Source organism: Miscanthus floridulus, chromosome 13 (genome assembly GCF_019320115.1).
Source record: "Miscanthus floridulus cultivar M001 chromosome 13, ASM1932011v1, whole genome shotgun sequence".
Taxonomy (NCBI): domain Eukaryota; kingdom Viridiplantae; phylum Streptophyta; class Magnoliopsida; order Poales; family Poaceae; genus Miscanthus; species Miscanthus floridulus.
Genome location: NC_089592.1, coordinates 75,223,310 through 75,248,499, shown reverse-complemented (window position 1 = coordinate 75,248,499; position 25,190 = coordinate 75,223,310). Strand labels below are relative to the sequence as shown.

Genomic DNA, 25,190 nt, shown 5'->3' with positions numbered 1-25,190 from the left:
ATTCCAATGACTAAAAACTATATTATGTCGTGAAAAAAAAGGCCTGATTGTGGGTAGATATTCTTATGCTTGCTGCATTGCCGATAACATATATGGTCCCAAAAGCTAAATAAAGTACATTTATATGGGGAAGAAAAACGAAGAAAAAGTTAAATTATGGATGTTGAAATTAAGTGCTTGTTCCACCTGCTGGTTGTCATGATTTGTCGTGACAGATTAGCTGGACAATGGCCTGTTCGTTTGGTCGCATTCGGCTTATAAGTTATGGCTTATCAGCCAACGAATAATATTTTTTTCTCACACCAAATAAGCTAACAGTACTTTCAGCCATAGCTTATAAGCTAAATAAGCCCAAACGAATAGGGCTATAGGCCACGGCCATCACAGATCACGCCGAACCGCAGGACGAGGTAACACATGAACTTTCCACCCTCAGGCCTCAACTCCTGCCCTCGTGCCTAGAGTAGTAGCAGTAGGGGGAGAAGTAGCTTGTTGGACACGACTTGCTTGGACTCCTTTTTTTTTGATGAGTTGGACTCCTTTTGTTGCAAGTAAACAATAATCCTGTAACAATAATCTCTTTGGTGCACAAGTAAAGGAGACTGGTGTCGATGGCCCTGGATTTTGGGTGGACAGACTCTCGCTGCAGGCGTCCGCTGAACTAGATGAAGTGAGGCAACTGGTGAATCAAACAACACAGCTTACGGATGCAGAGGATGCCAGACCAGACGTGGAGCATTTTGTCTGCCAAATGGAAAGTTTGACTCCGGCGGACTGTACAGATCGATTACTCAGGTCGCGTGATGGAACCCCTGTTCCTGCTGCTGCCTTTGTTTGGGACAGCTGTGCACCAAAGAGAGTTCAGCATTTTACATGGCTCCTCGTTCAAGGAAGGATTCAAAGCCGGAGCAACTTGCTGCGCAAGAAGATCGTGGACAATGCTATTTGTGAAGGATTTCTGGTCTGCAATCGGCTTTTCTACTCCCATCCTCTCCTCTGGTAGGCTGGGTGACATCCACAACATTTGTTGCCCATCTTAACCTTCCTCAGAAACATTTAAACACATTTGTTGCCCTATGCTGTTGGCAGCTTTGGTAGCGTAGAGATGGAGTCATCTTCAGGTCTGAAACAACTAGTCTCCAACAGACGTTTTCAGCATGTATCTATAATCTATCTCTGATGCCAATCTATGGAAGCTTAGGCTACCTAGGAAAGGACAGGAACCTTGCCGATGTATGGGTAGGTGTTTTCACAGCTGCAATGTAAGAAATTGGTCACTTGAGGATCAAATGATGTAAAATTTTCTGTAAGAAATTGGTTACCTTCAAAATGTAGTTGTTTACATTCACTAACGCGGCCGGAGACCGGCATTCTTGTGTGACAAACACTTGATTCTCTTTAAATACAATGATACACAGTACTCGTGCGTATTCGAGAAAAAAAAAACATCAGATGATGTAAAATTTTCTGTAACTCAGTGCCAACGGCACCATTCAATCAATACAAAAATTCAGGTGTGGATCCTTTCCCCACAGGTGACCATAAAAAAAATCATGTAACAGCATTTCTGGTTCTGAATCTGCCTCCCTTTGGAGTTGTTGCATGCAATGGACAGGAGGACCCCTTCTCTCGGGAACCCAACTAATTAGTAATTGACTATAGTCTCTGGCCGGCAGCAAGCTACGCTACTTAGAGCAATGCTAATAATACAGTCAGCTGGCTGTAAGGTTCTTTGTAGCATTCTCTCAGCTCACTCATATAGTAGTTGGCTCTTTACAGTTAATACATGGCCCACTTGTCTCTCTCACAGACTTTCTTGGTTCTTGTGCCTAAGCCGGCTGTAAGCTTACAGCCCGCTTCTTCTCTCTCTCCTCCCCTCTCTCCTCCATCTCAGCATTTAGTCGCCTTACAGCCTGCTATTATACTTGCTCTTAGGCTGTGTTTTAGCTCCCAAAAGTGTTACGCATGGCATGCATGTAGCCATGCGTGTAGGAACGGCCGTGTGCACAACCCCCAAAGAGTTCTAAACTTGGTTGCTACGGAAACGGGACGTTTCAGATTGGAACCTCGACTCTCTTAGCTCTCATGTACAAGTACTAGTGGGGTGTCAAACTGTCAATAGTTCTATGGCAACTGATGAATATACATTCCACTAGAGTCTATGTTTCAAAACTCCTTAAAATTTCTTATCTAAAAAAACTACTTAAATTTACTATTAAACCAATAATCATGCAAAGTGAATAAAAATAAACCGCGTGCTAAAACTGGGATGGAGAGGGCTCCTAGACAGATAGCAAGCGCAGAAGCAGCATGCGTATATTTGTGAGTTGAGAAGATGATTTACCAAGTGCTTATCTTTAGATACTTCAGGTATAAAATTATTGGAGGGCTATTTTCTCCTTTTCGAAAAAGACAATTTAGGGAGTTGTCTTAAAGTTGTTTTTTTATTTTTTTCTCTCTCTCTTTAATAATGATCTAACAAAACTCAACTCGTGGCAAACTCTTTTTGCCGCACTTTTGAAAAGAATAAGCACCCTGTTTGTTTTGGCTTGTTTGGCTTATAAGTTGTACTTTTTTAGCCAACGAACAGTACTTTTCTTTCACACCAAACCGGTCAACAGTACTTTCAGCCATGGCTTATCAGTCAAACAAGCCCAAACAAATATGGGTGAAGAAAACGGTCGATCTGTATGTCTGAACAATCAAAGATGAGATGGTATGGAAGAAATAATACAATTGGAATCAAGCATGCATGCCGCATGCCGCCCATCCCATTTGCAATGTTGCGCCGATCAGCCCTGCGAGAATAATGTCAAAGGAATATCAATCCCTTCTCTTGCATTGGGATCCTGCAGTCCAAACATGAAGAATTGACTGTCTTCCAGATCGTTCGGGCCATGTTTAGTTCCACAAAATTCCCAACTTTGACATTATATAAAAAGAAGATTCTCCGTCACATCAAACTTGCGGTACATGCATGGAGTACTAAATGTTGACGAAATCAAAAACTAATTGCACAGTTTGGTTATACTTTGCGAGACGAATGTTCTGAGCCTAATTAGTCAACGATTGAACAATTATTACCAAATAAAAACAAACGCTACAGCATTCTCGGCGGCCCTGATTCGGTACAACTAAACACGACCTCGGTTTCAAACGAACAGAAAGTTTCTTTCTTGCATGGTACTCCAGTGAGAGACCTCCTAGTTGTGACTTGTGATGAGCTGCGCGCGAGTTTGGCCCTACTACTCCTAGCACATAGGAGGAGTAGCTGTGTGCTCTTGCAGTCAGCCAGGTACTCTTACGTATAGCTAGCCGTTGTGCAATCCCCAACGATAGATGGGCTTTTCCTTGCATGGAATGAAACAAACACCAGATCTCGTATACGATATATGCTTGGCTGCTACGGGAACAAACACAGGATGTCAACATTGCAGTTAGTTTTTTTTTCGTCTACATTTAATGCTCTATGTATAGGCCGCAAATATTTGATGTGATAGCTACTGTAACACTTTTTGGGATTTTGGATTGGAACTAAACATGGGCTAAACGTGTGTGCACGATGTTAAATATGGCAACTTCTTCGGCCGGCGGCGGCGGTGTAAAAACGTGTAATTCGCATTAATGGATGGGCTGTCGTCCAGGTCGATCTCAGCTCGCCCAGGTTTTCCAGCCCGAATCGGTGAAGGACGGACGGACGGTCGGTCCACCATGGATCTTTCTCACCAGTCACCATATATAATATAGCACATACGACGACCGAGGTTAGCGACGACGAGTTGTTGCTGCGATCCACATCGTTCGGTCCTTTCTGTCTTCCTGAGCAGGTATATGTAGCTACAGCTACACATAGCTGGTGGTTTTTGTTACTACCTCTTACTACTAGTCAACACAGTAGGTAGCGTGGCAATAGCGTCGTCGCCGTTGTCGGCGCCGGAGGAGGAGCGGAGCCACACACAACCTAAAAAACGATTTTTTAGCAATAGTTTGATTTTTTTAGAGGCGGCTGATGATGGAGCCGTCCCTACAGTAACGTGCTCGGATGCCTAGACATCAGCCGCCCCTACAAATGGAACAGCAGGGACGGCTGGTGTTACGAGCCGCCCCTATAAATGGGGTCTGATTTGTAGGGGCGGCTCAATCACCAGCCGCCCCTGGAAATTCTATTTATAGGGGCGGCTGGTGATTGAGCCGCCCCTACAAATGGCCCCATATTTATAGCATCGATTTGTAGGGGCGACTTAATCACCAGCCGCCCCTACAAATGCCCCCCATATAAAACAAATGTAGCACCTTCTTTCTCATCGGGTCACTTACTCCAACCCGTGAAACAAAGGTGGAGAGGCCTTGGGCACCTCCCAAAAATTGCTCTACTAAGGGAAAAGATTTTGGTCTCAAATCCTTTGGTGGAGATGTTGTAGAAGGTAAGAAAATGATATTTCATACTTTTTTTTTGAAGTTTTAATGGTTGGTTAGTGAGTAATTAGAGTTTTATTTTTCTCTCTCTTCTATGGTGCTTGGGCTATTTATGAAGCAAATTAGACCCAACGTTTAAATGTACTAGGGTAAATTAGGGAGGGAAACAAGATCATACCCTTATTTGATCCATGTTTCTTAATTTTAGTGAACAATTAGTTAGTTTTATGGATGTTTCATGTGCATGTGGATCTAGATCTAGGGTTTGGTTTTTTTATTAATTTCATTTTTGTAAATTTATGTTTGATGAAATTGGACTAGGGTTTGTATGAAAGATATTGGGTCAAGTATAATTGTTGCTAATTGTTGTCTTTGAAATTATTTATTGTAATCAATAAATATGTATTTTAATTATTTATGGATAAATGGGCCGTTAATTAATTTTCTTTTACCATGGTGTGTTTGTATGCTTCATGTAATTATATTAGATTTATATTCATATATATCTGAAGTATATACAATTATTCTCAAGTAATTATTAATTTGTTTTATTTTTATATATATCTGAATAAGTACTTCTTTAATGTTTGTTTTGTTGTTGTTGTAAAAGATGGAGTACATGAACTCTTGGATGTATGGTTCGTTAAGGTTCAAGGCAGGTTTCCGTGAAGAGGTGGATAAATTTATTGAAGCCGCAAAGAAGCATGCAACGATATTGAAAGAGAATAAGGATATAATTTTTTGCCCATGTAAAGATTGCAAGAACCGTATGGCATAGACAGATGTGACTATCATCAGATCACATTTGATTATGTGAGGATTTGTTGAGGACTACACAGTATGGATTCATCATGGTGAAACAGTTATTGTTAACGATGAGGATGAGGAGAAATACGACGACGAAACCATAGAATCCCTGTCCCAATATTCAGCAGAGCTTGATGCACGAATGGATTTCGAGTTTGGCAATGAACAAGGTGGTGATGCTGGTGGTTGGAGTGGTAACGACGAAGGTGGTGCTAATAATGATGGTGGAGTACGTATCGGGGATGAAGATGATTTGGAGGACATGATTCGAGCCCTTGGACCAGAGATTTTACTAAATAGCCCGAAAGGTCTAGAAAATTTGGAAAGGGTGACAAAAACATCGAAGAAGACTGTGTATGGTGTTCAAAAGGGTTGTCCGATACATTAGACATTGCTACGTTTTGTGCTTGAGCTGCTCATTCTGAAGGCTAAGTACGGCTGGTCAGACTGTAGTTTCAATGATCTATTGTATCTCCTGTCATGGGTGCTGCCACAATCAAACTCAGTTCCCACCAACACATACTAAGTGAAGAAGGTCATAAGTCCATTGACAATGGGGGTTGAAAAAATTCATGCATGCCCCAACCACTGTATATTTTTTTATGGCGAAACGTTCAAGTCACTAGATAAATGTTCCTAGTGTGGGGGCCAACCGGTACAAGAACAATGACCTTTACGGTGGGGACGAACCCTCCACGAGGAATAAGAAGATACCAAAAAGGTGGTACAAGAATCTCAGCCCCCAGAGGACACTTCATTAGGCAACGATGCAAAGCAAAGAAGAATTCCTGCCCTAGTAATGTGGTATCTACCAGTGGCCGACCGCTTGAGACGTATCTTTCTAAACCCTAAAGAAGCCGCACTCATGACATGGTGGGATGATGAGCGCAAGGTGGATGATGATAAGATTGCACACCTGGTTGATTGTAGTCAGTGGCAAAGGTTTGATGAGAAGCACAAAGAATTCAGCGATGACCCAAGGAATGTATGGTTTGGCTTGAGCACCAATGGAATGAATCCCTTCAATGAGAGGATGAGCGACCACAGCACATGGCCAGTGATCTTGACCATGTACAACATTTCAACATGGCTGTGTCAAAAGAGAAAGTACCTTCTCCCCACTATTCTTATTTCTGACCCTAAACAACCAGGCATTGATATAGACGTGTTCCTCGAGCCCTTGATGCAAGAAATGGAGAGGCTATGGAGGCATGGGGAGCAGATGTACGATGCGTTCTGAAAGGAGGACTTCATATATAGAGCAATAATATTTGTTACTACCAATGATTATCCCGCGCTGTTTGCTTTGTCTGGACAGATCAAAGGGAAGACGGGATGCTTGGTTTGCTTGGATGGTACTACATGGGTGTATCTGGATGCATCCAAGAAGATAGTTTACCTAAGGAACCGATGCTTCTTAAAGATAAGTCACAAGTACCGCAGCAAATTGTTTTTTTAGATTTTATAACAACGCCCCGGAGATTGAACCCCCTCCGGAGAGACGTCATAACGGAGAACACGTGTACAGAATGGTGAAAAACATACGCGTCATCTATGGAAAGAAGAATCCGGATGGGACGAACAGAGATAGAAGCACACCTCCTGTCGAAGGCGTACCTTTCAAGAAACAATCGATCTTTTTTTAGTATCTGCCTTATTGGCTAGACTTGGAGGTCCCCCATGCCATTGATGCTATGCACATGCAGAAGAATGTCTTTGAGAGTCTCATTGCTATCTTGATGGACACTGGCAAGTCAAAGGATGGTCTGAAAGCATGGAAAGAAATGGTGCAGCTAAACATGATGCCACAGCTTCACCCGGTACCTGAGGCTAATGGAAAATACACTCTGCCCATGGCGTGCTTCAACCTAACATCAGACGAGAAGAGAGCTATATGCACTTTCCTGAGAGGGATCAAAGTCCCAACTGGGTTTTCAGCAAATATGAAGAAGCTAGTGTCGATGAAGGACTTGTCTATAACACACTGCAAGGCTCACGATTGCCATGTGATGCTGACAGTATTTCTACCTATTATAATCAGGGCTATAAAGCCAGAGTTCTTGAAAATGGCCATCACCCGCATGTGCTACTTCTTTTCAAAGATCTCATAGAAGACGATTGGCAAGGAAGAGCTGAGTGACCTACATGAATTTGTGGTGAAACCAACTGGAGATGTGTTTACCTCCTGCTTTTTTTATATAATGCCACATCTCATGATTCACATGGTTCATCAAATATAGGCGCTTGGCCCTAGCTACTTGCATGAAATGTGGTCCTATGAGTGGTTTATGTCAGTTCTAAGTCGATACGTGCATAATCGAGCATACCCAGAGGGCTCCATGATAGAGGGTTACAGTACTGAAGAAGTCATCGAGTGCTGTCAAGAGTACCTAAAAGTACATAAAGGGATTGGTAAACCCAATTCTCATCACAAGGGTAGGCTGGCTAGGAAGGGCACCAGTGGTAGAAAAGTGTTCATCGACCATGATTACAAAGAGGTGAGTCAGGCGCATTACAGTGTCTTGCAGAGTACACAACTGATGCAACCGTATATTGATGAACACTTGGCTATCATTATGGTGGAGAGAAATGGCCGTTCGGATGATTGGGTCATGAAACAACATAAGCAATGACTAACTATATGGTTGAAGGACCAAAACATACCGCCTGGAGAAACTATAGACTCTATTACCATCAGTAGGTTGGCGGAGGGGCCATCGAGACAAGTGACATCTTGGAATGCTTATGACATCAATGGGTATACGTACTATACCCACGTAAAGGATAGTAAATATGTGAACCAAAATAGCGGCGTTTGAATAGAGGCTCTCGATGGATTAGGGCAAAAGATCCAATACTTTGGTATCATTGAAGAGATATGGGAACTTGACTATGGACGGGATATAACGGTGGCCCTGTTTCGATGCCGCTGGATCAAACAACACCAACTGAACGAGATCGGATTGAGAGTCCTAGATCTCGAGAATCTAGGCTACCAAGATGACCCTTGGGTGCTCGCTTCACGTGTCGCACAAGTTTTCTATATGTCTGACCCACAAAGTAATCTCCTCCCGAAGAAGAAGACAAAGCACGTGGTTGCCTCCGGGAAATAGCACATTATTGGAGTTGATGGCGTGGACGATGTTGAAGCTTACAATAACTACGATGAGATGCTACTATTCATAGACTTTCCTAAGAAGATCAGTCTTGTGGAAAAGAATCTCCCCAAAAACATAATGCCATAGGAATGAAAAGGTGTCAAGGAAAAAGTCGTTACAGCGGGCTAGCTAGTTGTTGAACGTGTAGTGTTTGTGTAAGTGTATATTTGTAAGACTTCATTTATGCATACGTGTGAGACTATATATTTATGTATGTATGTAAGACTACATATTTTTGTATGTGTGTGAGACTACATTTTATGCATGTGAGACTACCCTTTGCAACATCCAGATGACTCTATTTGAACATCCACTCTATTACTACTAAAACTTTATGAAATCACTTAACACTTTATGAAATGATTAAAATAAAAGTAGGAGATCTTGATGAGTTATACAACTCTTATATTCATCACATTTACAGCTGAAATCATTTAGTGTTAGAAAATCAGGTTTAAAGCTATCATTTTCTGAAATTTAAAATTTGAATTGTCACATGAAGAAGTGATCAAAATAAAAGTTGTAGATAGTGAGGAGTTCAACAACTTTTATGTTCACGACTTTTATTGTTGAAATCATTTAAGGTTTTAAAATCTTGTTTAAAGTTGCCATTTAATGAAATTCAAAATTACAACGGTTCAAATTTAGCCAAATGAAAATATGATCAAAATAAAAGTTGTACATATTGATGAGTTGTACAACATTGGTATTCATGAGTTTTTCATCTAAAATCATTTACTCTTTTAAAATATTGTTTTAAGTTGAAATTATTTGAATTTCAAAATTTGAATCGTTCAAACAAAGTCACATGACAAGATGACCAAAATAAAAGTTATACATGTCGATGAGTTATACAACTTTTATGTTTACAACATTTTCATTTTATTTAATTTAAAGTCATAAAATTGTAGTCGAAATTTTAAAATTCAAATTTATAATTTTTTTTGTTTTCTATATTGTTTTGACTACAATCGTTTATATATATATTTCTTCATATATATAATAATACAAAATATTATATTTGTGCATATACACAATTATTTTTATATTACTTTTATTTTGGTCATAATTGTTTTATATATACACAATTGTTTTTATAATACAGAATTAACAATTTAAAAAAAATATATTTCTAACCGCCCCTACAAATGCATTTGTAGGGGCGGCTGGATCAGAAACCGCCCCTACAAATCATTCTGTCTATATATACGAGGGTGTACGGGTGTTGTCTTTATTTGGACGCTCTCTTCTCCTCCGACGCCGTCAGGCTGCCCCGTCGACGCCGGCCCGTGCCCCTTCCCCGCTGACGCCGGCCCATGCCACTTCTCCTCACCCGTGCGCCCCATCTCCACCCCCGCCCGCCTGCTCCTTCCCCACACCCGCGCGCCTGCTCCTCCCCGCCCTAGGGTTTCTGACCCCACCGCCGATGCTCGCCCGCTCCCCGGTGGTTGGCCCCCGCCGCCCGGCCGCCCCAGGACAGCCCGTGCGGGGAGTTTCCCCTGTGCAGGTTGCCCGCCCTAGGACCTGCTATAGCTCTGTTTCGCGCGGTGGTTGACGGCCGTCTTCAACCTCCGATGTCGTCAGGCTGCCCCGCCGACGTCGGCCCACGCCCCTTCCCCACCGACGTCGGCCCGCGCCACTTCCCCTCACCCGCGCGCCCCATCTCTACCCCCATGCGCCTGCTCCTTCCTCGTACCCGTGCGCCTGCTCCTCCCCGCCCTAGGGTTTTCTGACCTTGCCGCCGACGCCCGCCCGCTCCCCGGTGGTTGGCGCCTGCCGACCGGCTGCCCTAGGACAGCCCATGCGAGGAGTTTCCCCTGTGCAGGTCGCCTACCCTAGGACCAGCTACAGCTCTGTTTCGCACGGTGGTTGACGACCGTCTTCAACCTGTGCGCGTCGCCGGCACCTCATCTCCAGCCTCCATTAGTCCCCGCCACATCTCGATCTGCTGGAGGAGCTGAGCCCACCGGTGACGAAGGTATGCTGCGTGCTAGTTATGATGATGATATTTGCAATGTTGCGGGTGGTGGCTGTCTCCTGGACTATCTCTGATCTATGCATTTTGACTGTCCACTGGATTATCGCTGAATTATTCTAGCATACTACTTGAGTACAGAATTATTTCTTTAATGATCTGTTCTGACTTTCTGGATTATATACTATAGTAAAACTTAATTATTTGTTTTTTATCAGCGAGTACATATGTTATTTCTTATTTGCAGTATGACATAATATGATTTGTGGTAGGTTCTTGCATTATTTGTTCTAGCATTGTTCTAGCATACTACTTTTAGCACATGCAAGTCTTTTTAGTGGCATTTGCCGTTCATATTAAGGTCAGACTTGAAGAGTTCACAAAATAGTATATTACATTAGCTTCACTCCGACATAAACACTTATATTTGAACTGTGCAACAAGTAGAAATGTAAAATCTTAAACACTTATATTTGAACGGTGCAAATTAATAGTCAATCCTTTTGTGTGCTCAAGGTGAAATAAGCACTGGAACTGAAATTATGTTTGTGATACTAGCAGAGTCAATCTTCTATTCTCCATAGTAATGTAATAACAACAATGGCTACTTTTAATAAGTTATAAACAAACTTAATGGATCACTGGCACATTATAGAAAAAATAGCATTAGATTAAGAAGTCATATGTTGCTGTATCTCGACCTAAAGCTTCAAGCTAACTACTGTTAGTTGACTAGACAATTCTTGGTAAACTACCCTATCTATGTACCAGCAGGTTGCCAGTAGCAAGTTACATGAATAAGATATCTCCATCAGTCCTTCTATGTTACCACTCTTTCTCTGTCTTTTTTGTTCTTTTTCATAGTTGTTTCTTGATGCAACATCAACACTTCTTGGTAGACTTCCAGCTTCTTCCTCCAGTTGGTTGCACACTTGCATCAGCTTCTTCTCATATTATACATACACTGTATTTGCTTTGATGCTATTGTCTGTACTCTTACTCTTACTCTTACTCTTACTCGTACTACTCTCTATACTACCCTACTACTACAAAGTTAACTGGATATGTGCCTACTACTTCTCTTACTACTACATAACTACTGCCACTTCTCTATACTACTACTACTACTCTGTACTACTTAACTGCTGCTGATACTCTATACTACTACTTAACTAATACTTAAGTTGTCCTTGCTACTACTTTATACTCTTACTACTACTTCACTACTCTTACACTACTACTCTTACTACTACTCCACTGCTCTTACTACTCCTACTACTCCTCCTCTTACTACTCCTGGGCATGCTTGTACAACTGGGCATGCTTGTACAATTGGATGCCGCAATTTGGATCCACCACTACTCCGCTCTGCTTGCTGCTCAAAATTGAAACAGGCTTCCAATTGTAGAAGTTGTTAATGCTTATCTTGGGACATGATGATGGCTATTTCGATTTTTACACGCTGAGCAAAGTGCCTAGAGTAATGGGAACTATACATGATGTTCATGCCCATTTTGATTCACACTGAGCAAAGTGCCTTAGGTCAATGATGTTAGATTTGTAGGCGCAGGAGGAGCACCCTTAGGTGCGGCAGCCGCACCTTACTTACGATTGTTGTCTGCAATTTTTGCTAGCTAATAATCAGCACACCCCCTCAGTGCATCCTCCCTGTCTAATTAGCACTATTTCCTAATGGTATCTGTGGACTGATTAGTAGCTTTGATGAGAACTTGGGTTATTAATTGAGACCTAAGGCACTTTACAATGATGTTTCTATACATTCTTAATAGTATTATTTCCCATCTGTGAACTGTTGGTACTCGTTTTCTGCCATTTGCAACAGCTCATTAGCTCATTAATCCTAGCTGTTCTTTCATTGTATGCTTGCATCCTTGCATTTGTTTGTTTAATTAGTGGGACTTCGATTCATCCAGTTTCATTTTTTTGGGAATAAATATCTGCTGAGTAGAAATAATCCTTGCATTTATATTATTCTTCTTACATTGTCATTTGTATGCTTGCAGCCTTGCACTTGTTTGTTTATATTATTGTGGCCGGTGGCTACTAATCTTCTCTGTACTTGATGTCTTCTCTGTACTCCTCTTCTACTACTACTCTCCTCTACTCCACTCTACTCCTCTCCTCTCCTAAGCAGCTGTTGTTTTTTTTTTGCTACTTCTACTACTTCCCTACTACTACTGTCTACTACTTTTGATTGTCCGATCTGCTTATCAGGTTCGAAAGATATTAAGCATATGATGTTCTTACATTGTCATGTTGCTTTTTCTAGGAAGCAGCACCTGCTTTTTTTTGCCAAATCTCCCCTCTCCTCTATTTGTTGCCACCTTTCCTATCCTCTATGTTTTGGAAGCAGCACCTGCTTTTTTTTGCCAAATCTCTCCTCTCCTCTCCTCTCCTCTCCTTTGTTTTACCGATGATGAAATCATCTAAGTCCATACATTATATGGAATATGAGCTGATGATCAAGAACTTGTGAGGAATTTGGCATCATTAGCAGCCGCCCCTACATTACCTTCTCCTCTCTTCTCTGTTATGATGCCTTGATGCTCCAAGTTCAAGATCAGATGCTGTTTGACATGTTTCTGAGGCCTCTACCACTGCTACTTCTCGTTTTTTATATATTGTTGTTTTATAGGACTACTTTGGTTTATAGACCTTTTTGATTTCTTATACCTTCTCACGTACCTAAAGCATATTTTCTTGCATTTATTAGAACAAAGCATGAAATAATGTCGCGAACACCAGACAGTGTAGCCCGATGCCCCGAGCATGATGAGCAACCAACCCTTGAGAAGCAAGCACTAGAGGGCCAGCTTACTCAGGAACAGTTCAATAAGGAGGTACAAAATGATCTAGAAGTGATGCTTACTCAGGAGCAGTGTGACAAGGAGGAAGGCCCCGAGGAAGAGGCTGCTGAAGGCGAAGAAGAAGAGGATGATGCTGATGATGACTCAAAAGAGGGATATATAAGTCCCAAGGATCCTTTCCCATGTGAAGCCAGAATAAGGCCAACGGAGGAAGATTTGGACAAGGACTTTGACCCAAACGAGGAGGTAGGGAAAAAGCCTTAGCTTGTAAATTTTGCTAAAGCTTTGGCTATATTACCTCTGCTAACACTTTGACCTGTCGTATATAGAGGTCCCTCCTAAAACTCAGAAAAGACGACGTCGACGTCCGCGACATCTCGCTGGACAAGACGGAGTAGAGGAAAGGAGAGCAGAGGCAACAGCCACAGAGACGGACCACGATGCCTCTGCTCCACAACTTAAAGACACAACCACGACTACCAAGCCTAAGAGGAAACAAGGGGATAGAAAAAGAAATCTATATCCAGATAAGGCATGCTATGTGATAACGAAAGTCGGGCCAGCAGGGGAGGTCCTTGAGCCGAAGGAATTAAGAGGACGATTTCATAATGCGATCGGGGCCCTAGTAAGAGATAAATTGAACCCAGCAATCCCTAATTGGAAAGAGGTACCAGAGAACAAAAAGAATGAACTATGGAATAGGCACCTGAGGGTCAATTTTAGATTTCCGGAGGGTAAGCATGAACTGGTAAAAAAATGCTTTTAGGATGATGGGAGAGGTATTCCGACGTTGGAGGTCGAAGCTCAACATGAAGTATATCCAAAAGGGGTTAACTCCCTTTAAAGAGTTCAGCAAAATAACTCCTAGTCAATGGGAGGAGCTCGTGGCTCAGAAAACTTCACCAAAGGCATTGGAGCTCAGTGCCCATAACACCGAGCTAGCGAAGAGGAACAAACACCACCACCATCTAGGTCCCGGTGGCTACTATGCCAAGGAAGAGCAGTTTAGGAAGATGGACGAAAAGGCCATAGCTGCTGGGAATATCGATGTGACGAATCTGAAGGTACGCTCAAGGAACTAGATATATGCGAGGAGTATAGAATCATCCGACAGTAATCTTAAGTTTAATAAGCCGGAGACCCAAGAGAAGGTATCAAGGATACTGAAATATGCTAAAGACAAGGAGAAGGGCTCCTTCAATCCTTCTAGAGAGAGGGACGAGCTTAGCCTTGGCTTGGGAAACAAGGAGCACACAGGCTGCACCAGGGGGCTAGGGAAAAGGACGGCCTGGAAGCAAGGATTCAAAGAGGACAGGCACATGTACAAGAAACATGGCCGAGACTGGGAGACTAGTCTTAAGCTCCAAGTGAAGGCTCTAGTTGTGAAGGCGCTGGAGGAGCAAGGACTATCTATAGAGCCATGGATATTAGTGACGCCACCGGGAGAACTAGCATTAGTTGGTAGCCCTCCAAAAGTTCCTAGCAACCAAGGTTCCACTACAGCCACAACCCCCATCGATCGCATACGGGAACCAACTAGTTACACCTTGGTGTTTCTTAGCGGCCAACAGAACACTGTGATGGAGGTGGCAACGGGTGTGGCACATCCTTCCAGTGGCTTACACCACAATAATAAGATACCGTCGGACTACACTAGGGTCGAGGTGCATACCGTGAAGCCCAAGTTCATGCAGTGGAGGATAGACTACGCAACTCCCGAGGGGCTGGTGTTACTTGGAGATGTTATTGGGCTGTTCATCCTCTGACACAAATGGGACATTATATTGACTGCTTCTTCGCCGCCTCCCCTTCTCCCAAATTTGGAGCGAGTTGTTGTGGTTGGTGAGATATTTTCACCGTCTCGTGACCACCACATACCTAAGATGCCACATTCTTCCCTGTCTCCTAGCAAGCATGTGTTTGATGAGATGCCACAACCTTCTCTAGCTCGTACCAAGCAAGTGCATGATGAGATGCCATAGTCTTCTCAACAAGCACAGCCGATACATGAACAACGAGTGCCTCTTGAAGAAGGTGATGCACAAGAAGACGAGGACGTGTCTGAATAGGAACTTTGAAAAAATATTCCAATCAACATAAGGCCAGTTTATGTTTCGATGAAAGACGTCTCGTCGGTGTCCAAGTGGTATTCACATGACCAGTTCAAGCCTGAGAACCAAGTTAAACAAGTCCCATCATGGGGTTCTAAGGAGGCCGTAACTAGCAAACTCCACCAAATTGCAAAGCAGTATCCAAATATTGATGACATCAAATGGTCAAAGAATTGCCCGAAAATATATGAAAGAGGCAAGCCCTTCATACCAAACCAGGACATGCAGCGCCTATCACTTGGAATGAGAATGTTTCATGATTGGTACTTGCGTGTTCTCCCAACAAGCATAGATCTCGTACAAGCATGTTTCCCCACCGACACATTTGGAAGCCCAGTCAGGAAAATTGTCTTTAACTTCAATGACATGCACATATGCTTTCATCTAGGAGAAATGGAGATGAATCTAATTCGCACGTGGTGCTTGTAAGTCCTTGTCCTTCCGATATGATATGAATATAATCTTTGAATTTTGTTGTAACTAACCAACACCGTGATTTGTAGAATGCAAGTGCACATTGTCAAACAAATGCCAAGTCTAAAAGCCGAGTATATAGATCCTCAAGCTATAGCCCAACCAAATTTTAATTACCCTAAACAGTGGACACTGGATGTCAAAGAGCTAGCTGCTGCAAAGTCTCTTTGGGAGAAAGAGCGCATCCGTACGGCGAAACTAAAGGAAGAGTCCCTTAAGGTTGCGGCATATATTGCTCTGGCTTTCAAAAATCTACAACACTCTACTATATGGCTACCATACAACTTCGAGTAAGTTCAACTATATACTTAAAGCTTTGTTCGATATATTTTATTCGATGCAAAAGAGCTTATCTAGTTCTATGATTAAATCCATACAGCAACCACTGGATTTGTATAGCCGTCGATGTCTGGATGAGCATGGCATGGGTTTTTGATTCAATAGATAAGGACTTGGCGACATACAAAGACTTCATATCGATTCTCAAGATGTATACATATCGACAATCCTCATTAGCTTATATGTTTGTATACATACTTGTAACGTTCACTTATGGATACTAACAAGTTGTATTTGTTAAAATAATTCAAACAGGACATTTAGGTTCTATGTCACTCATCATCACGGAAGGCATGATCCAACGAGGAAGGAAAAGCTGGCTATAAAAACACTATATGCGGTAAGTGTAACTTACTTCTTCAGTACTCCGTTACATGGCTGTCAAAAGCATTACCTAATATTTTCATATGCAAAACACACAGTGCCCCAAACAGAGGCCTGGGAGTGTACATTATGGATATTATATATGTTCTATGATGAGTAACACTAGTGCCTACAGGAGACACTCCTTAAGGGTAAGTTTGAACCTCTTCATCAGTAGTATAAAAACTTCATACATGGTATGAAATACTAAACCGAAACTTGTTCTCTTGTAGTGGAGAGAAGAGAAATGAATGAAAAAAGACCCATACAAGGATGACCAACTCTTAGAGCTCATCGGCGACCTTTGTAACTTTATATTAGACCAGATTATATACGTCAAAGGCGCCTACCATGACCGAGAGTCTGACTTAGGTAGAAATCCTCAGTACAAACACCTTCATGAGACTGAAAAGCTAGCTCTAGGACGTTGATAACAATGTTTATGGAATTTGTATATTAAATGATGGATTGTATATATCCTTATGAATTGGACTTGTAATTGTAGTTTATATAATACTATTGTGCTTGTAGTCGCGTTCGGAATGTTGGTCATGGGGCGTTCGGCAACGCGAACGCGGTTCAGAACGTTGGTCGCGGGGCGTTCGGCAACGCAAACGCTGGATGGAATACGCGGAAACAAACAGTTCTGGTCGAATTTGAATTGTAAATTTGAATTTTTTTACGGAAAAATGTACTGTAGGGGCGGTTCTAGACCGCCCCTACAAACAGGTATTATAGAGGCGGCTGGCACTACAGCCGCCCCTACAAATCGATTTATAGGGACGGTTGATGATTGAGCCGCCCCTACAAATCGATTTGTAGGGGCGGTTCGTAATACCAGCCGCCCCTACAAATAGATTTGTAGGGGCGGCTCAATCACCAACCGCCTCTACAAATCGATTTATAGGGGCGGCCTGGGAACCGTCCCTACAAATACATGATTTGTAAAGACGGTTTGGTAGGGGCGGCTGACCAAACCGTCCCTACAAAGGGTTACCAGCCGCCCCTAAAAATGTTTTTTTAGTAGTGACCGCGACGAGGAGGAGAACGGCGGCGGCGGCGGCGGCGGCGGCGGAGGCGAGGGCCTACCAGAGGACCAGGTGTTCGAGCTCCTCACGCGCGTGCCCCTCGACGACCTCCCCGCGTGCCGCATGGTGTCCACGTGGTGGCGCAGGCTCACATACGAGCCGGCGTTCGCGCCGCTGCACTGCCGCCGCGCCGCCGCCGTGTCGGGCTACCTCGTCCAGAGCATGGCCCGCAACCGCTACCACGCCGACTTCGTCTCCATGCACGGCTCTCCGGGGGCGGCGCCGAAGGCGATCTCGCTCGACTTCCTGCCGTCCGCGCACGTCCGCGTGGAGGCCGTGTCCGCGCACCGCGGCCTCGCGTGCTGCGTCGAGGCCGACACGGCACGGCCACCCTGCTACTACGTGTGCAAGCCGGCCTCGCGGCAGTGGCGGGCGCTGCCGAGCCCGAGGGTAAGGTTCCGCACGGCGGCGGTCGCCATGGTGGCCCGGCCTTCCGCCTCTAGCACCGCGGCGGAGCTCAAGGTCATCCGGTTCTCTGTCCCGGCGCTGCGGGACCGGCTGCGCTGCGAGGTGTTCGACTCGCGGCGTTTCGCGTGGCGCCGCGCCCCGGACGTGCCGCTGTGCCTGGATTCGCTCTTCCGGCCCGCGGCGCCCGCCGTGTGCGCGCACGGCGCCATGCACTAGCTCTGCTGGCCCGACCGCCTCACGGGCTCGCAGGACGTGTTCGCGTTCGACGTTAGGGCCGAGGCGTGGCGGCTCATCGCGCTGCCGAGGGAGGTGGACGAGATGGACGACCCGTGGGCGCGCAAGCGGATCGCCGCCGTGGAGGGGAGGCTGTGCCTGCTGGTGCTCACGGACGCTGCTGTGGACGAGGAGGTGCTGGAGATGTGGGAGATGGCTAGCTATGGAGAAGGGAGGTGGAGGAAGAAGATGACGGTGAGCTTGAAGAGCCTCCACGCGAAGGAAGGGCCGGCGGTGATCCTCGGTGACCTCCACTCCTCCGATGTCGCCTTCTTGCACAGCTTCTGCAGAGTCATGTGGTAATCAACTAGTAGCGCTGCATGACGATCGACATTAGTTATTGAATTTGCATTCATAATCCAATAATAATGTGTTTGACTTGGATCGCAGGTATGATTTACGGAAGGGAACGATGGCTGAAGTCCAAGTGAAGCACGTATGCATACAAGAAATTTTCAAGTACGAATCGGATTTGATTCCCTGCAACATAGGTAGAGCATGCCGGTCGCCAGATCGAAACTGCATGTTCTGATGATGATGATCATGACGACGACGATGACGACGACGACGTCGACAAATTCAATTAGCTTCTTGATCTTTACTGCTCCATTCTTGATCCGCTTCTATAGCATTCTTTTTTAGAGTAAAAAAAGCATTTTATTCCTATCTACGCGTAACTTAATGCACAATTATTAGTTCTAACCTTCAGCTCTTAAAATCAAGACTCGAAAGCAAACGGTTAGTTGGGTTTCTCGTGGTAGTACCTGCCCACCCAGGTTTAAGTTTTCGATTTGACACAAGTGCTCTAACCTTTGGCTCTTAAAATCAAGACTTGAAAGCGAACCGAGCGTAGCTTAGCTAGTTGGGTTCCTTGTGATGAACCCACACACCCGGGTTCAAGTCCCTAACTTGACATAGGTGCTCGTATTTTTTTGTATTTATTTCAAAATTTAACGGCGCTATTCTTTCAGTAGTAGGCGACGTGCCCCTCGATTGCGAGGCGCCTATGGTGACTTCGTCAATCTCGAGATTTGTCGGTCCAACTCTGTTTGAGATGCTCATAGGGGTGAGTGTGCGCTCGTGTATGTGAGCGTCTGTGTCTGTGATCTTAGAAAAAAAATCAAGAATCGAAAAGCAATTAAAAAAACATGACGGGCAATCTAATCGTTAAAGCCTATTACTAGACGAGAGTCCGTTAAAAAAAAAGATGACGCTACCAACGCTCGGCGAAGATCTCAGTTCACTGGACATGCCTGCTGCCATATATCGCTTTGGGAGGATGGTGATCGGTACATGCCTGCAAATAGGATTAATTAATCTATTTTTGTCACAGAACACATCATTTATCTCTGGCAGTAGCTAGTCCGGCGGTGGGTGGGCGGGGCGGCGAGGAGGTGGAGCACCGCCGGCTGTGGTGGTGGAGGCGGCTGTTGGGAGCAGAGCAGGGGCGGGGGAGGCTCACGGACGACTAGTTGACGAGCCGACGGATTAGCGGAGTGCGGGGTCGAAGGGCAGGGGCGGACGGTGGGGTAGGGCCGCAAGGCGGTGCTTTGCCGACGGCTGTGAGTGGTGGTGCGAGGAGGCGGCGGGAGGAGTTGCATGCTTCACGACCGTGTGCCCCGTCACGCGTTAACTGCCTCCATCATTTATACTAAACCACGTAGACAAAAAAAAATTGCACTCGCTTTCACTCTAATTTGAAATCGTATTTTTTAGTCTACTAGGTGAAGCCAAAATCCTAGAATACTTGTCATATTACTTGGTGGCAGTAAACCAAATGTGGTTTGAAGGACTCTCCAAATAAATCTTGTAAGACAATTAAAAAAATTGGTGTTGGATGGTTTTCTTATTGCAAAAACAATATCTGTCATCTCGATTTTCATTTTTCTTTATGAGATTGTCTTTTGTTAAAATGGCTCCGTAAAAGAAAAAACCTCACAAAGATTTTGATTTTAAGAGGCAATTTAACATCTAAAAAGAGACTTATTGAGAGGCAATACCATTTCCTTTTACTAAATGTTCATACATTGAGTGCACTGTGAAGAACTGAAGATCCCTTGATTAGTAAAAGACCGTTTGACGGAATCTTTTTGGCCATCGTGGTGCACCAATGCAACTTTTCTAACCAATTCATTCCATTTAGGTATTAGTGCCCACTAACATTCTCTAAAAAGTTATATTAAAAGGTGTATGGTTGAGGACATGAGCAAACGAAATGTGCTTTTTCCTTGTAACTTAATATAAGGAAGGTGTTGTCTGAGAGTAAAGTTTCGAAACCACTTATTCTCCCATGACCTGATTTGGGTGCCACTGTGAAGATTAACACTAGAAAGATTCAGAAAGTGATCTTTGACCTTCATAAGGCCTAATAAAAATTGAGTATATATTTAGATCTAAACAAAATATTAGAATACTTTGTTATTACACGTCTATTTAGTAGAAGAATATGCAACATAAACAATATAAAATACGGGTCTAGAGTTATATATTTATAATAAAGTGTATGCATTAGACTAATACCCATGAAATTACTGAAATTCGCAACAATTTGCCTAAATTTTGAACCCTGGTCGAGGAATACATGTTGTTGCTATAATCACTTCCACCTCTTACAGTAGCTATAACCAAGATACTACTACCACAAGTATATAGAAAGAGAACAATTAATCAAGTACTTTCTACTTTCCTTTGTGCACTTGGGTGATGACTGTCTTGGATGCCAAAGACGCTAGCAAGTACCGGAGCTTATTTGCAGCAACAGCAGCTGTGCTCTCTCTGCTAACACTGTATAATGGCTGTTTTGGCTACTAAGAAGTTCCAGCGAACAGGCCTGCTATATAATCAGCAGTTTCATAGAGTTCCTTCCTCCTCTGAGCAATTGTTGTTTCCATGAACTCTTTATATTCAGCCATGGAATCAAGAAGCTCCAGAAGATCCTTAGCAGCCGCCTCAGTATCTTCTTCAGCTTTAAGTGTTGCATCTTGGAGCCTCTTCTCTGATATCTATCAAATCAAATTTCGTTTGAATTGTTTTACTCCAATGTGCTAAACTAATAAAGGAATGTATTTTAAGTATTAACAAAACAAAAGGTCGGAAGTACCTTAAAAAAATCAGCTGCCTCCTTTTCAAGAGAAATCAAACTATTCTTCTTTTTCTCCAACTCATCTTTCATTTGTCTAGCTTCAGATGTGAATCTTGAGTCATCACTTATAATTTCACGATCCAGTGAATTCAAACGAGCAACCATCTAGACAACAGATACAAGAGGTTCAACTTTATTATTTTGCAATAAATTATTCTGTAAGAATCCAGATAAGCTTAAGCTGTATGGTAAAAGCCAGGCCAAGCACTTGTGCATATCGATAATTGTTTAGACTCTAGAATCACCATGAAAAGAGAGTGGATAAGAAATTCATGAACACCCAAAAAAGGATGCAAACCGCAATAACATAATCAATTAAATGCTCCTACATAGGGGGGGGTATCCAATTTCAAATATTTGACAACTGTTCCAACATTGACTGATCGGCATATTCATTGTTTTATTGCGGCCCTAAATTTGATATTGTCTTCAAGATACTCATCAACTCCACATACATAGAAGTCCTAAATTCAGATGAAGGTTGGAGGGCATCCACTTACTCCCTCCATTCCAAATTACAGTTCACTTCGGCATTGTCTTATATCAAACTTCTCCAACTATGAACGAGTTTTTAGAAAAATATATTAACATCTACAAATTCAAATAAAGACACAAAGACATTTCATGGAAAATGTAATGAAACAAATTTGATGTTGCAGATGTTGATGCATTTTTCTATAAACTTGGTCAAAGTTAGAGAAATTTGATTTAGTAGCTCTCAAGTCTAATCACAACATACCAGTATAATCAATGACATAAATCCAAAATCGAATTTATTAACAGCACAAATGAATTTTCGTTAATCAAAGGCATTCTTCATGCTTGAAGAGGACTTACTTCGTCATTTTTTGCCTGGAGACTGGAAATATTATTCCTTTCCTCCTCTAGAACCTTAACATTTCCTTGCAGCTGCTTCCGTAGATAATTTAGGTTTTCAAGATTTGAGAGACAGATCCTTTTGTTCTCCTCAGCATGAGCCACAAGTGCAGGTTTTAGTACAGTTTTGTTTCCAGTACCTAGCATCTCAGCAGGAGAAGATCCTTTTGAATTTATCATGTACTGAAAAGGAACAGTAGGTTTCAACCTGAAAAATGGCCCAGAAGTGTAAAAATGAGCACATAATACAAACAGAACTAACAAAAGGAGCTAGTAGACCAAATACAAACAACAGAACCACAACATTTGTTTGCCTTTCTGTTTAGTAAACACAACAACAGCAAACAGAACATGATGTCAGCTGGCTATTCAAAGGCCCCAAAAGTTTAGTGAAATGTTTTTTTTCCAAAAAAAATCTTGGAAACTAATCGTTGGACTTCACAATCGATTTTCAGCGTAAAAAATTACAGTATTCACCGTTTGGCACATATTCCAGCAAGTTCAATTTATTTGTCTAGCAAAATTATCCTATTACTAATATCCATGTCCAGTCCGCATTATTCAATTTTTTGAGGTCTTAAGGACCAGGCATTAAATATTTTTAAGAAAATATATAATAGAATAACATAGTTTGTACATAAATTACTTTTCACATTGTGCATTGACTTTCTTTACAATGGTCTTGATTTTAAGTTCTTTGTGGTTCTCTGATTTATATACCATTCATGGTGATCAGGAAAAATATCAAAATAGATCAACACCAAAGTCATAAGGCCAAGCTGATTAATCTTTCATGCATTTGATATTTTGTTGATTGCAGATAGATAGTAGCACTGTAAATTTAAACCAATCGAAACTCAAGGATAACTGAAAAATCAAGCATTCAAATGTGTAATAAAACCACTCATGAAATTTCAGATTCATAAATACAAGTGAACGATAACAACCTAACCTACACTAATTTATATGTCATGCAGAACTACAATGAGCACAAATAAAGGGGCATGCCAACAACAAGAGTAACAATGTAAACTGTGATGAGCACAATAGCACCGAAACAAAACATATCTGAAACAAAAAACAATTAAGAAAATTAATAAATTTTTAGAACCACAACTATATAAGGCCTAAAGATCTATACAGAGCAAAATGATTCTCCCAAAATACAAAGAGTTTTGAGCTAATAAATTTTAACAAGAATCTAGAGCATGGCACTTGACTATAAAAATATTCAAATGAATGATTATATATAGTTTTCTTTATCAGAACAGAAAGGTTTATTTTTTTACCAAAAAAAGAAATCAACAATCAATAGGTAAATAAGAATGGTATGGTTAGCCTTGGTTCCTAGGTGTAGCTACAGACAATTTCTATTAGAATGGAGAGAAGTAAAATTAAGAAAGTATAGCAGATGCTGCAGCACGTTCGTACTTTTTGAGGGCCTGGTTGCACTGCTCAGCAAGCGTCTCAAGCTCCTCAAGCTTGGTAACCAGCTTAGCTTCAACTTCCCAGACCTTATCCTCCAGTGCTGCTTTCCCCTTCTCAGCGTTGGCAATATCATCTTCAATCGCCTGCATCTCCCTACGCATTCTATCCATATCCCTCACATTCACCGGCTGAGCATCCACTTGTTTCAATAGATCCTGAACTTCAGCAGCAGCGCGCTGGGTGTCCAACACTTTTGCCTCCAACTCTTTCTCCAAATTCCCCAACACATGTTCCCTTTCGTTGATCTTTGTTTTCCAAGCATCCACCACGGCCTCAAACTTGAGAATATCAGCAATGAATGCTTCCTTCTCTGACTCCAGTGCTCCCCGCCGCGAGGGACCCGAGATGAGCTTATTCACCTCGGTCTCCAGTTCCTCGGCCTCCTTCTCCAGGGCACCAACTGTTGCAACGGACGCCTCACCAGTCATCCGGGCTTTGGAGGAGTACTCCTCGTCGAGGGCCACGACGGCGTCGTCGTCCCCCAACAAGAAGTGGGAGTAGCCCTGGGTGGTGTAGAGCAAGAGATCGTTGGATGGGTCGCCCAGGGCATCCAGGTCGTCTCCTTGGGCGTAGCAGAGGGTGGTGAGCCAGTGGAGTACGGAGAGCACCACCGGCCACGAGTGCGGGGTGCCGGGGGCCTTGAGTGCGGAGCGGGTGACCTTGTAGGGGCACCCGAGAAGGCGAAGGTCCTGGATGAGGTCATCCTCGAACGTGGCGTCGTTGCGGGGCAAGTGGAGACGGTCGACGAGGAGGCGGAGCGCCGCCTGGATGTCGCGCGCGGCGGGCAGAGGCCCGCGGAGCGTGACGGCGGGGGCGAGGAATCCGTTGACGACGCGGAGCGCGGCAACCTGCGTGGGGCGGTCGGAGAAGTTGGGGGCGGCGCCGACGCCCGCACCGACGGTGGAAGCAGGGCGGCTGCTGCAGAGGCTGGCGGCGTCGGAGTCGCGGCGGGAGAAGGCGGAGTCGAGGTTGCTGATAACGCTGGCGTCCAGCGCTGGGGTGGCCTCGGCCGCGGTGGAGGGCGCCAAGGAGGGCTTGGGGAACCGGCGGCCGCCGCCACGCCGCATGGTCGCCGCGGATCTAGTGAGTATGGGGGCTGGGTTTTTTCTGTTTGAAACTGGGTTGAGTTTTTTTTTTTTTTTTGAAAAAAAGGAGCGGCGCCGGCGGCAGGGAAAAGGCGAGCGGGCCGTACGGCGTGCGGCCGTGCGATGCGGAGCGAGGAGTGTTAGGATTTAGCGGGCTAATCCGCTGCGTCTATTGTTGGGCCGACAGAGCCCAGTAACTTGTTCTCAGCCAGTCTAGCATCCACGCACCGGTGACTTCTAAAAAACCAGCCAACTTGTTACCGTCCAAGTTCTGCTCAAAAAAAAAAATGTTACCATCCAACTTTTTCAAAAAGAAAATAAAAAAAAACTTGTTACCGTCCAAAGGCCGGGTGTGGAGA

General features: G+C 43.6%; 1 protein-coding gene and 1 pseudogene across 1 annotated transcript; one reads left to right on the top strand and one right to left on the bottom strand.

The window, feature by feature from the left end:
* LOC136500046 (uncharacterized) overlaps window positions 1–18,772 on the top strand; it is a 38,961-nt pseudogene extending 20,189 nt beyond the window's left edge.
* A 1,929-nt stretch (window positions 18,773–20,701) lies between these two features.
* LOC136501682 (kinetochore protein NDC80 homolog) lies at window positions 20,702–24,848 on the bottom strand. The gene is made up of 4 exons (XM_066497203.1): window positions 23,690–24,848; window positions 22,220–22,466; window positions 21,341–21,487; window positions 20,702–21,242 (listed from the first exon to the last, which is right to left on the bottom strand). The coding sequence occupies exons 1-4, from the start codon at window positions 24,811–24,813 to the stop codon at window positions 21,048–21,050; spliced, it is 1,713 nt and encodes a 570-aa protein (XP_066353300.1). The 5' UTR covers window positions 24,814–24,848; the 3' UTR covers window positions 20,702–21,047.
* Window positions 24,849–25,190: the final 342 nt, after the last annotated feature.